Source organism: Bombina bombina, chromosome 3 (assembly GCF_027579735.1).
Source record: "Bombina bombina isolate aBomBom1 chromosome 3, aBomBom1.pri, whole genome shotgun sequence".
In the NCBI taxonomy this organism is placed as follows: domain Eukaryota; kingdom Metazoa; phylum Chordata; class Amphibia; order Anura; family Bombinatoridae; genus Bombina; species Bombina bombina.
In genome coordinates this window covers 1,013,541,076-1,013,555,266 of record NC_069501.1, presented here as the reverse complement: position 1 = coordinate 1,013,555,266, position 14,191 = coordinate 1,013,541,076, and the positions used below count along the sequence as shown (strand labels likewise).

Genomic DNA, 14,191 nt, shown 5'->3' with positions numbered 1-14,191 from the left:
TAGTCCCTTTTGAGTCATATTCCACTCTATGAATTTGTTTTGATCTAGTTTGTCTATATCTTGTTTGACCATTTTCTCAAAGAGTTTAATGTCTTCGCTTTTTTCATTTGTGGGATAGAACGTTGAGGGGGCTTTTAGATTTGTGTGTTTAAATTTTTGTTCATTTTCTTTGAGGGTTTTGTTCTCGAGAGGGTTCTTTATGAAATATCTTTTTAAGGTGAGTTTACGTATGTATTGGTTTATGTTTATGAGGGTTTCAAATTTATTTATTTTGCATGATGGGGCAAATGATAAGCCTTTACTTAGAACTGATCCCTTAAAAAACCAAACAAAAAAACTACAAGATCTTCTCATAAAAGCATTAAACTCAGGAGTACTTACAAAAAATGAATTTGATTTTATAAACATTGTAAACCCCATTTCACCTACTTTTTACATACTTCCCAAAATCCATAAAAACTTAACTAAACCCCCTGGACGACCTATCATATCAGGCATAGGATCCCTCACATCAAATCTTTCGCAATATGTCGATTTCTTCTTACAGTCATACGTTTCCCAGTTACCCTCCTATCTAAAAGACTCGACTCAATTACTCAACATCCTAAAAGATATATCTTGGGAAGAAAACTTCCTTCTAGTAACATGTGATGTAAATTCCCTATATACAAACATAGATCACCAAAAAGGGCTTAAAGCTATAAAATTCTTCTTAGACAAGGATCCAAATTTAAATAAAGAACAAAATAAATTCCTAATTGATTGTATCCATTTTATATTATATAACAACTCTTTTTTATTTAATGAAGAGATTTTTCTACAACACAAGGGGACTGCTATGGGCACAAGGTTCGCCCCCAGTTATGCTAATCTATTCATGGGTTATTTTGAACATAATTACATAAATTCTAGCCCATGGGGGCGAACCTTGTGCTATATTACCGCTATATAGATGACCTATTTATAATTTGGAAAGGCGAACCTGAACTTCTAGAATTATTTCTAGAAGACTTAAATAACAACATACTAGGCCTTAATTTCACTCATGAATTCAGTACAAACTCAATTCACTATTTGGACTTAGAAATAGAAATTAAAAATATGATGATTACAACCAAAACCTTTTTTAAAAAAACAGATGCCAATAACTACATACACAATAAAAGCTGCCACCTAAATAAATGGAAAACAAATATCCCCAAAAATCAATTCACCAGAATCAGGAAAAATTGTTCAGATATTAACCAATACTCCACCCAATCAGAAACCTTAAAACAAAGATTCATTGAAAAAAGATATAACATCCACACTTTGGAGAAAACACAATTAGAGGTAAAAGAAATGGATAGGAACTTGATACTCGCACCAAAACAAAAATCAGCACCTAACCAAAACAAAAACGATCCCTTATTTATACCTTTTATAACGCAATACAACTCACAACATCATGAAATCAAAAAGATTTTAAACAAACACTGGCATTATATAAAACATGACCAAATTTTGGGACATAGATTGAAAAATAATCCAGACATCATTTTTAAGAAAGCAAAAAATCTGAAAAACATACTATCACCAAGTGAATTTAAAAATAAGGAAATCCACAACCCCAATACATTTGATCTTAACAAAGAAAAAGTCGAAGGTTTCTTTCCTTGTATATCCTGTAAATCATGAAACATAGTAGCAAGATTAAAACCCTGAAATCTAATAATAACAATCAATATATCAACATCAAGGACATCATACGATGTTCAGATAAGAATGTCATTTATTGTTTACAATGTTTATGTGGTTACCAATACTTTGGCCAAACTAGCCGTATGCTTAGAGACCGCATAAGAGAACACCTTCACCATATCGAACATAAATCAACTAACACCAATCTATATAAACATTTTACTGAATATCATAATGGCAATATCCACCACCTGAATTATTGGGGAGTCAAAAAAGTTTTCCTTAATCCCAGAGGGGGAAATCTAGAAAACCTCCTACTTAAAAAAGAAGCGGAATATATTTACTCCTTTAAAACTTTATATCCACATGGATTAAATATGGAGTTTGATTTAAACTTTCTGATCTAATACTTTTAGATTTAAACATTCCTATATTTACGAATATATCCTATAACATCTTCGTTTCGAAATTTGTCGCAAATTTTAACAGCATTCAGCTACAAAACTGCAAAATAATTAAAGCATTGTTATACTGATGCAAAAATTCAAAGTTATCACATATGTCCTAAAACACCCCCCCCTTCTTTCCAACTCACAATTATATATAGTTTATTTTTTCCTATTCACAAATTTATACAGTTTATTTCTTTCAACTATATAATGTTTTATAGAGGGCGCACACACAAACTAAACACACATTCATATCAACTATGTTTAGAAAAATATGAGTAGCTTTATATGTTAAAATTTTCAATCAAGCTGACGTTATCATACCATTTCACAAATCTGTACTACAGCTAAAAATTGTAACCGAACACACTGCTCAAATATCTGCACAAAGATTGGTCAACAAAGAATCTCTAATTAACCAATCAAGGCCCACCTACCCCTTTTTAAAAAGGACCGCGAACACTCTCAGAGGCATCTTGATAAAGGCACCCGCCGAAACGCGTAGATCTGCCCACCTGAGTGTGCACTCTCTTTGACAGTTTATGCCCACACTGTGGGATAAGAACTATCTTCCCTTCAACGGATTCAACTCTATCTAGCGCTTGAAATAATAAGCGCAAAAGAAGCAAAACAAAACACCGGACGTCAGACAGAACTGCCTCTTAGAGACTCCAGCAAACCCTGAACAACTACCAGCAAAATTATATGGGTAAACAGTCTCAGAGACCAACGGATATTCCTAATTAAACTCCTGCTAAAGATTGAGGAATTTTCAAACGCTATAAGCCTCTTAGAGACTCCTGCAAACCCTGAACAGCATACTAGCAAAAAATAGGGTATACAGTCTCAGAGACCAACGGATATTTCAATTTGAACCCCCGCTAAACATCGAGGAACTTTCAAGCACCATAACAACGATAAAACGGCTAAGATTTTTCTTTAGCACAGCCAATGGAGATATACATTGTATCAGCCTCTTTTAAAACTTTGTAACTCCTAACAAAGGAAATAGAAACAAATCTACTACTTGTTCCTATTAACCTCCAAAGCCACAAAAAGCAAAAAAGCAAGATTGTCAAATTAAAGGCTGTAATCACTCCAAACGTACATTGCCTCCGCAACGGTTTTTTATGACCCCATAAAGCTAAAAAGCCTTTTACACTCAAGACAAAATCGTGAGTACCAGAACAACAATATTACGAAACTTTTAAAGCCTCAAAAGAGACTATATAGACCACAGAAGCAAGCAAAAAGTGTACAATATTTTAGCAACTATTTTCTATCCTCAAGTATTGTTATTACAAATTATATATTGTATATTGTTTTATATGTCTTAAAGTAATAGAGCTCTATACTTTTATTATGCACATGTTTTAAAGTGTTTTAAAATAAATATATTATTTTTTCAACCAAAACGTATAAGCATAAACTCTTATTTAGGTTACACAGTAACATACAAACACCACCGATTATACCTTTAGCTCCCCTCACCTTGGTTATTGCGCTTCATTCTTTGACAGTCGTTTGAAGGAACAACTGTCACACTTGTAGGGTTTAGAGCGTGGTTATATAAACCAATTTCCCCAATATTAACACTCACCAGGTGCACTCACTCTAAACTTGTTTTTCATTAATTAGATAATAAAAAAACATGATTATATATATATATATTTATATATAAAACAAACTATATCAAGTTGTCATCCTAATATATATATATATATATATATATATATATATATATATATATATATATATATATATATATATATATATATATATATATATATATATATATACACACACAAAACATGGGGTGGGGCCAGCACTCTCAGGCCGGACCGGGTACACATCCCATGACCCTGCAACATGCACAGCCCTGGGTGCAAACCAGCACTCTCAGGAAGCTGCACTGTCTCCACAGTCACAGGCAGTTAACCCCAGTCAGGCCTGGGTGCAAGGCCCAAACAGGGAAAATTACTAAAAAATATATATTTTAATATTAACACACAGAAAAAGTCCAGCACTCACTCACAAGCTCTCAACTAAGATAAAAAGCAGCAATGGAAGAATTAGTTACCGCATCTGGCCAAATGGGAAAAGCCCAGGTACCTCGTCAAGGTTTCTTCCAATAAACCTGGGTCCCTAAACAGCCACACAATGCAGGCTCACAATCAAACAACTGTGAAAAAAAGCAACTGTGAAAAAATGGAGGGTGCACAGGCTTATGCAATTTCCCCAAACATATACAAAACATGGGGTGGGGTCAGCACTCTCAGGCCGGACCGGGTACACATCCTATGACCCTGCAACATGCACAGCCCTGGGTGCAAACCAGCACTCTCAGGAAGCTGCACTGTCTCCACAGTCACAGGCAGTTAACCCCAGTCAGGCCTGGGTGCAAGGCCCAAACAGGGAAAATTACAAAAAAAAATATATTTATATTATATATATATATATATATATCTAAAAAAGCCCTAGAAAGCCCTAATCCAGGACCTAATATTAAGGTGTCAGTGTCTCCCTGGTGCCTAGGTTTGTCGAGCCATGATTTATTGTATTAGTGTTTAACAGTTGTACTAGAGGACTTTTACAAATCTAGCATCATTTATCTTCACTTAAAACTAAAAGTGCAAAAGTAAAATTATCTAATATGTAAAGGGTAAGACTAGAGACTACACCTGCTAATATGTAAATGTATTTTATTATTGCTTGTCTATAACGTTGTTTAACTTCTGTAAAGGGATTAAACACATAGTTGAAATCAGTTCCAGAGCTGTGTAACACACTACTGGGAGGTAGCTTAACACATCTGGCAAGCCAATGACAAAAGACAAATGTGTGCAGCCACCAATCACAAGCTAGCTCCCAATAGTGCATTGCTGATGATGATCATATGTACATATGCTTTCCAACAATGGGCACAACATACATGAGAACAGAAATTAATTTAAAAGTATATTAAAATTGAATCATGAAAGTATAATAGTTCATTTACCTTTGCGAAATTTCACATATATTCTGACTATACTAGAACAGTTATGAAATGTAAATCTCAATTATAAATAGAAAAACAATAATTCTCTGGAGAAAGGCACATTATGTAATCTTATTAAGATCTACTGACTACACATATCACGTCACATAAACCATGTGGGACACGAACAGAGACATACTGTACTCACACCAGTTCACTTTCTTACCTTCCTGCTGTAACCTTTCTATCTCCACATCAGCAGCCCAGAGACCGGCTCCAGCCAGAACCTTTAAGCCGTGAGGGTTACCCTCGTTCAGAAACAGCTTCATTTTAATTCAACGGGCACCGGTTTATCCGGCTTCAGGTCTTACAGCTGATGAAATACAAGGCAATATGAAACCAACGTGCACAGCGAACACCTATGGGAATTGTAGTTCTATCATATCTCATAGTTGGAATGAAAACGTTAGTAAGAACTACAATTCCCAACGTGTAACAGAATGTACTACGCAGACAACGTAGCGCATGCGTAGTTAGCTCTGGAAGGTGCATTTAAACCGAAACAGTGTGTTTTTTGTGGGTCACGGTGTCATTTCGTATGGTGGTTTCGCAATTTATTTTTTAGTAGGGATTGGTGTGGTTGGTTCATATAGTGGTTGATTACAGGTCTAGTGCGTTCTAATTAAATAACTTCCTTGAGTTCATGTTGAAATTGTTGTGTCAGTTATGTACATTTGATATGCATTGGTCTAGACTTCATTCTAGAGTGAAGACATAATGAGTTTTAATAAATATTTAATCTTCTGCCTTTTTATGTGTTCCTGTTTTTCTGTTACTATTGACTAAATCTGACAAGAGGTCTACCCCCTTTATACGATCTTTTGTTAGCAAATTTAGTTCTCTTGCTGAAAGTAAATATGTGTGCCTATTCACAAGAAAAAACCCCGGTACTTTTCTATTAACGAATCGCCACATTGTTGGTGAATACAGAATGCCAGCAGATGGCGCTATAGAGTTTTGGTCCATTAATGGAAAAGTGTCCACAGGTGAAGAAACTAAATAATCTCCAATATTTTTTTTGCCTCCACTGGGGGGGGGGCGACAAGGACCCCTTGTAAGTTCATTCCCCAAGGTTCACTTGGGGTGGATGCCAGAGGATCGGCGGAGGGCCCTGCTATGTGTGACAAGTGTAAGTGTAACATGAACAGGGATATTCACAGACAAAGGTTGTGGCGGACAATTTCCAAAGTACAAACCTTAGTGAAAGACACCAAGGTACATTTGAGATTAAAAACATTATTTTATAGTGCTTGGTGTTATTATACTGATGCAGATACCATTGATCCTATAACCAACCCTCCTCTGGCTATACCCATTAGCCAGTGTCACTACTGTGTTATTATATAGTGCTTGGTGTTATTATACTGATGCAGATACCACTGATTCTATAACCAGCCCTCCTCTGGCTATACCCATGAGCCAGTGTCACTACTGTGTCTTTGTATAGTACTTGGTGTTATTATACTGATGCAGATACCACTGATCCTATAACCAGCCCTCCTCTGGCTATACCCATGAGCCAGTGTCACTACTGTGTCATTATATAGTGTTGGGTGTTATTATACTGATGCAGATACCACTGATCCTATAACCAGCCCTCCTCTGGCTATACCCATGAGCCAGTGTCACTACTGTGTTATTATATAGTGTTGGGTGTTATTATACTCATGCAGATACCACTGATTCTATAACCAGCCCTCCTCTGGCTACACCCATGTGCCAGTGTCACTACTGTGTCATTATATAGTGCTTGGTGTTATTATACTCATGCAGATACCACTGATTCTATAACCAGCCCTTGTCTGGCTATACGGATGTGCCAGTGTCACTACTGTGTCTTTGTATAGTGCTTGGTGTTATTATACTGATGCAGATACCACTCATCCTATAACCAGCCCTCCTCTGGCTATACCCATGAGCCAGTGTCACTACTGTGTCTTTGTATAGTGCTGGGTGTTATTATACTGATGCAGATACCCCTGATCCTATAACCAGCCCTCCTCTGGCTATACCAATGAGCCAGTGTCACTACTGTGTCTTTGTATAGTGCTTGGTGTACTGATGCAGATACCACTGATCCTATAACCAGCCCTCTTCTGGCTATACCCATGAGCCAGTGTCACTACTGTGTCTTTGTATAGTGCTTGGTGTACTGATGCAGATACCACTGATCCTATAACTAGCCCTCTTCTGGCTATACGCATGTGCCAGTGTCACTACTGTGTTATTATATAGTGCTAAGTGTTATTATACTGATGCAGATACCACTGATCCTATAACCAGCCCGCCTCTGGCTATAACCATGTGCCAGTGTCACTACTGTGTCATATTGTGCTGGGTGTTATTATACTGATGCAGATACCACTGATTCTATAAACAGCCCTCCTCTGGCTATACCCATGTGCCAGTGTCACTACTGTGTCATTATATAGCGCTGGGTGTTATTATACTGATGCAGATACTACTGAACCTATAACCAGCCCTCCTCTGGCTATACCCATGTGCCAGTGTCACTACTGTGTCATATTGTGCTGGGTGTTATTATACTGATGCAGATACCACTGATTCTATAACCAGCCCTCCTCTGGCTATACCCATGTGCCAGTGTCACTACTGTGTCATTAAATAGCGCTGGGTGTTATTATACTGATGCAGATACTACTGAACCTATAACCAGCCCTCCTCTGGCTATACCCATGTGCCAGTGTCACTACTGTCATGAATGGAGCCGCTCACTGCCGTGTCGCCGCGGCTCACGGATCTCCTCTGCATCGTTACGTTGCCTAGCAACGTGACGCGGTATCGGCTCCCCTCCTGACGTCAGAGTCTCCCTGCCTTCAAATCTCGGCGGGAGATTTGAATCAGCGCCCGTTTGTTTTTTCTTCATACATTCTGACCGGACCAGTGTTAGTCTGTCCTGATGTCTCCTTCCTTGCCTGGATCTCCTTGCCTGTAAGCCACTCGGTATGTTTGCTAAACCTGCTTATGGGGATAGTTGCTTTAACTGCTGCAAAGAATACTTCATTATTTACTAAACCTGCTTTAAGTGACTTTTGCTTTATTCAAACCTGTTAAAGGAATCACTGTTTATTTGCTAAACCTGCTTAAAGGGACATTTGCTTTACCCAGACCTGCTAAAGGAATCACTGTTCATTTGCTAACCTGCTTAAAGGGACATTTGCTTTTTCCTGACCTGCTAAAAAGAATCCTGTTTGTTTGTAAAACCTGCTTAAAGGGACATTTGCTTTTCTCATACCTACTAAAAGGATCTCTGTTTGTTTTCTAACCTGCTTAAAGGGACATTTGCTTTATTCAGACCTGCTAAAAGGAATCGCTGTTTATTTGCTAACCTGCTTAAAGGGACATTTACTTTATCCAGACCTGCTAAAAGGAATCTCTGTTTATTTGCTAACCTTCTTAAAGGGACACTTGCTTTATCCAGATCTGCTAAAAGGATTATCTGTTTGTTTGCTATCCTGCTTACAAGGACATTTATTATTCACTTGCTAAAAGGAAATTCACTTGGTTTTATTTATCTCCTTAAAAGGACATTTGCTTTTCTTAAACCTGAGTGGGTCACGTCCTGGATATTTCTCAGTGTGCTAGCGTGTGTTTTTACTTTTCACGCTAGCAGTTGGGTTGAATCCTGGGCTGGTCCTTTACGGCTGACATTACAAACGGGCCATAAAATGGACCCCACTGAATTATCCATGGCCGTGACCCACCAGGGACAGTTATTGGGATCTCATGCTACTCACTTGCAATCCTTGGACGCAAAGTTGGATCAGATAACTGCTTTACTTCAGAACATGGCTGCTCCTATACCTCCTAATCCTATTCCTTTGGATCCCTCTCCTCCTACGAATCCTACAAATCAGCCACAAGGTCAGCTCAGTCCCAGGATACCTCTTCCGGACAAATATGATGGGAATCCTGAGGATTGTAGGGGTTTTCTGAATCAGTGTCGCCTTCATTTTCGGAATAGTCCTGTTCTCTTTGCTACACCCTCCTATCGGATCACTTTCCTTATTTCCTTAATGAAAGGTAGAGCCTTAGCCTGGGTATCACCTTTGCTTGAAAAGAATGATCCTATACTCCAGGATGTGGATACATTCCTCTCTGTCTTTTCAAATGTCTTCGATAAACCTGGGAGGTCTGCCGCTGCTGAAGCTTCTCTTCTAGACTTACGACAAGGTGGTCAACCTGTATCTCAATATGCCATTGAATTTTGCACTCTAGCTTCTGAGACTACTTGGAATCAAGGAGCTCTTAGAGCAGCTTTTCGCAAAGGACTCTCTGAACGTCTCAAAGATGAGTTGGTCTATCGTGAACTTCCAGAATCTCTAGAAGCTCTGATAAATCTTTGTATTTGCCTCGATTCCAGATACCGCGAACGCCAACAAGAAAGAGAGAGAAGTCAGAAAGCTTCTATTCGACCTTTTCGTCTGGTACCTCGCCTCTCTAACCCTTTAACTCCCGCCTCTCCATCTTCCGATCAGGCTGAACCAATGGAAATAGGCACCATTAAATTAACTGAAACTGAACGTCTGAGGAGACGCTCTCTTGGATTGTGTTTATACTGTGGCCTTAAAGGACATTTATTAAAAGATTGTCCTACCAGACCGTTAAAAGCCAGGGCTTAACTTCTGTCCAGGGAGCTAAGTTAAGCCAAATAGGATCTCACTCCCTTAATAATAAACTTTTTGTTCCGGTTACTCTTCAAGTTGGAGGAGACAAGATTCATACTCAAGCCCTTGTGGACTCTGGTGCTGGAGGAGTCTTCATCGATTCCACATTTGTAACTACTCACTCAATTCCATTATGCAAAAAGGAGTATTCGATTCCTGTCTCCACTGTTAGTGGAGATCCTTTGGGTCCCGGACTTATCCAGTTTGCTACCAGACCCATTCTCTTTTCTGTAGGAATTCTTCATTCAGAGACTATATGTTTTGACGTAATCTCGACTCCTCAATTTCCCATAATTTTGGGTCTTCTTTGGCTCCAGTTACATAATCCTGTATTCTCTTGGACTCAAGGAGAACTCATTTCCTGGGGTTCTACATGTCAAGATAGGTGTCTTCATATACCCACTAAAGTGCCTCTCACTATTGCTTTCACGATTAATACCTCTGGGTCGTTACCCGCACCTTATCAAGATTATGTTGATGTCTTTTCCAAGAAAGAAGCTGAACGGCTTCCCCCACATCGTCCTTTTGACTGCTCCATTGATCTACTTCCTGGGGCAACCTACCCTCGTGGCAAGACGTATCCACTCTCAAGGCCTGAGAATGCTGCCTTAGAGGAATATATCCAAGATAGTTTGGCTAGAGGTTTTATTCGACCTTCCTCTTCTCCTCTAGGGGCAGGATTCTTTTTTGTGGGAAAAAAGGATGGAGGTCTACGACCTTGTATTGATTACCGGGGTTTGAATCAAATCACAGTCAAGAACAGTTACCCTCTGCCTCTTATTCCTGAACTGTTTTCTTATCTTCAAGGAGCTACAATTTTTACCAAACTGGACCTTCGTGGTGCTTATAACCTTATTCGTATGCGCAAAGGTGACGAATGGAAGACAGCCTTCAACACTCGATTTGGGCATTATGAATATCTGGTCATGCCTTTTGGGCTGTGTAATGCCCCTGCTGTTTTTCAACACTTTGTAAATGAGATTTTTCTGGATTTTTTGAACTCCTTCGTCATTATCTACCTTGACGATATTTTAATTTTTTCCCACGATTATCAAGATCATGTACACCACGTCAGGAAGGTTCTGCAACGATTACGAGACAATCATCTATTCGCCAAGTTGGAGAAATGTTCATTTCATCAAAGATCCATATCCTTCTTGGGTTATGTAATATCTGAATCTGGATTTGAAATGGATCCGAACAAGCTTTCTTCCATTTTGAACTGGCTTAGACCTGGTTCTCTTAAGGCCCTACAACGGTTTCTTGGCTTCGCCAATTATTACAGGAAATTTATCAAAGGATTTGCTACTATTTCTACTCCCCTTACGTCACTCACTAGAAAGGGACAAGATTGTAAAGAATGGTCCCCAGAGGCTATTAAGGCCTTTGAATCTCTCAAAAAGGCCTTTTCTTCTGCACCCATACTCCGTCATCCAAATCCGGATTTTCAATTTATCCTAGAAGTGGATGCTTCTTCTGTGGCTGCTGGGGCTGTTCTTTCTCAACGAATACCTGACACGGGTAAGATTCATCCTGTAGGCTTCTTTTCCAAGAAATTTACTTCTCCTGAATTAAATTATGACGTTGGCAATAAAGAGTTATTAGCCATCAAGATGGCTTTGGACGAATGGAGGCATTGGTTGGAGGGCACTACCTTTCCATTTTCCATACTCACGGATCATAAAAATCTTCTTTATCTTCAAACTGCCAAACGATTGAATTCCAGACAAGCTCGTTGGTCTTTATTCTTTTCACGTTTTAACTACAATCTTTCCTATATACCTGGTTCTAAGAATATAAAGGCAGATGCCTTATCCAGACAGTTTCAATCTACCTCTACTCCAGAATCTGGTACCATACTTCAACCACAGGAAGTCATAGCTCAATTATCAATCTCTTGTTTACAGGACTTACAGTCTGCTCAAAAGGACTTTCCTTCATCCCTCAAACCTCCTGACGGTTTATTATTTGTTCCTGAACATCTCCGTCCAAAGATTCTACATTGGGCTCATGATAGTCCTCTCTCTGGACATCCTGGCGTCAGTAACACGACTCGGAATCTCAAACAGTATGTCTGGTGGCCTACTCTCACTCAAGATGTTAAAGATTATGTCTCTGTTTGCACACAATGTGCTAGAAATAAAACTCCTCGTCAACTTCCTTCTGGTTTACTTCAACCTTTACCCATTCCTCACCAGCCTTGGACCCATTTATCTATGGATTTTATTACAGACCTACCTCTTTCTGCTGGAAACAACACTATTTTAGTGGTGGTCGACAGGTTTACTAAGTCTGCTCATTTCATTCCTTTGCCTGGTCTTCCATCTGCCAAGGGACTTTCTGAGCTTTTTCTTTTGCATATCGTGAAATTACATGGGTTTCCTATTGACATTGTCTCCGATAGAGGGGTACAATTTGTTTCTCGGTTCTGGAGATGGCTTTGCAAACATTTTAGCACTACAGTCTCTTTATCAACTTCTCATCATCCACAGTCTAACGGCCAAACCGAGAGAGTAAACCAGTGTCTGGAGACTTACCTGAGACATTATGTGGACCATCATCATTCTAATTGGACTCGTTATCTTCCTTTGGCGGAGTTGGCCCATAATGCTCGTTACAATTCATCTCTTCGCTCTTCCCCCTTTTTTGCAGCTTACGGATTTCAACCCAGAACATTTCCTCTGTATACTTCTTCTTCTGAAAATCCTGCTTCCGATCAAACTGCTCGGAGATTAACTCGACATTGGCGTAAGATACGTGTTCTTCTTTCCAAAGCCTCTAATCGATACAAGTTTTTTGCTGATCGCAGACGGAAGAAGGCTCCTAATTTTCGTCCTGGAGACAAGGTTTGGATTTCTACTCGTCACCTTCATCTCAAACAACCTTCTATCAAATTGGGGCCACGATATGTGGGTCCTTTCCGAATACTGGGTCAAGTTTGTTCTACTGCATACCGTGTTGCTCTTCCCATGACTCTCAAAGCTCACCCTGTTTTCCATGTTTCTCTCCTGAAACCGGTGAGATCTAATAGATTTTCTAAATCTCTGCCCAAACCATCTCCTCTCTTGGTACAGGGACAGCCTGAGTTTGAGGTTGCTCACATTTTGGATTCCAAACTTCGTGGCAGGAAACTATACTATCTCATCCATTGGAAGGGTTATCCTGTCACAGAGCGAACCTGGGAACCAGCCCAGCATGTACACGCCCCTGCTTTGATTAAGGCCTTTCACAAAGCTTATCCTGCTAGGCTTGGTCCTGTCCCCCGGAGGGGTCCTTGAGGGGGGGGTGCTGTCATGAATGGAGCCGCTCACTGCCGTGTCGCCGCGGCTCACGGATCTCCTCTGCATCGTTACGTTGCCTAGCAACGTGACGCGGTATCGGCTCCCCTCCTGACGTCAGAGTCTCCCTGCCTTCAAATCTCGGCGGGAGATTTGAATCAGCGCCCTTTTGTTTTTTCTTCATACATTCTGACCGGACCAGTGTTAGTCTGTCCTGATGTCTCCTTCCTTGCCTGGATCTCCTTGCCTGTAAGCCACTCGGTATGTTTGCTAAACCTGCTTATGGGGATAGTTGCTTTAACTGCTGCAAAGAATACTTCATTATTTACTAAACCTGCTTTAAGTGACTTTTGCTTTATTCAAACCTGCTAAAGGAATCACTGTTTATTTGCTAACCTGCTTAATGGGACATTTGCTTAATTCAGACCTGCTAAAGGAATCACTGTTTATTTGCTAACCTGCTTAAAGGGACATTTGCTTTATCCTGACCTGTTAAAGGAATCTACATTGGGCTCATGATAGTCCTCTCTCTGGACATCCTGGCGTCAGTAACACGACTCGGAATCTCAAACAGTATGTCTGGTGGCCTACTCTCACTCAAGATGTTAAAGATTATGTCTCTGTTTGCACACAATGTGCTACAAATAAAACTCCTCGTCAACTTCCTTCTGGTTTACTTCAACCTTTACCCATTCCTCACCAGCCTTGGACCCATTTATCTATGGATTTTATTACAGACCTACCTCTTTCTGCTGGAAACAACACTATTTTAGTGGTGGTCGACAGGTTTACTAAGTCTGCTCATTTCATTCCTTTGCCTGGTCTTCCATCTGCCAAGGGACTTTCTGAGCTTTTTCTTTTGCATATCGTGAAATTACATGGGTTTCCTATTGACATCGTCTCCGATAGAGGGGTACAATTTGTTTCTCGGTTCTGGAGATGGCTTTGCAAACATTTTAGCACTACAGTCTCTTTATCAACTTCTCATCATCCACAGTCTAACGGCCAAACCGAGAGAGTAAACCAGTGTCTGGAGACTTACCTGAGACATTATGTGGA

At 39.7% G+C, this 14,191-nt stretch overlaps 1 protein-coding gene across 1 annotated transcript in view; it reads right to left on the bottom strand.

Annotated features, from left to right (window-relative positions):
• Positions 1–5,493, bottom strand: part of MARS1 (methionyl-tRNA synthetase 1) — a 179,159-nt gene extending 173,666 nt beyond the window's left edge. The window contains exon 1 of the mRNA XM_053708187.1: positions 5,333–5,493. Coding sequence (XP_053564162.1) covers positions 5,333–5,435 — 103 coding nt within the window. The 5' untranslated portion in view covers positions 5,436–5,493. The remainder of the gene's footprint in view (positions 1–5,332) is intronic.
• Between the last annotated feature and the right edge of the window lie 8,698 nt (positions 5,494–14,191).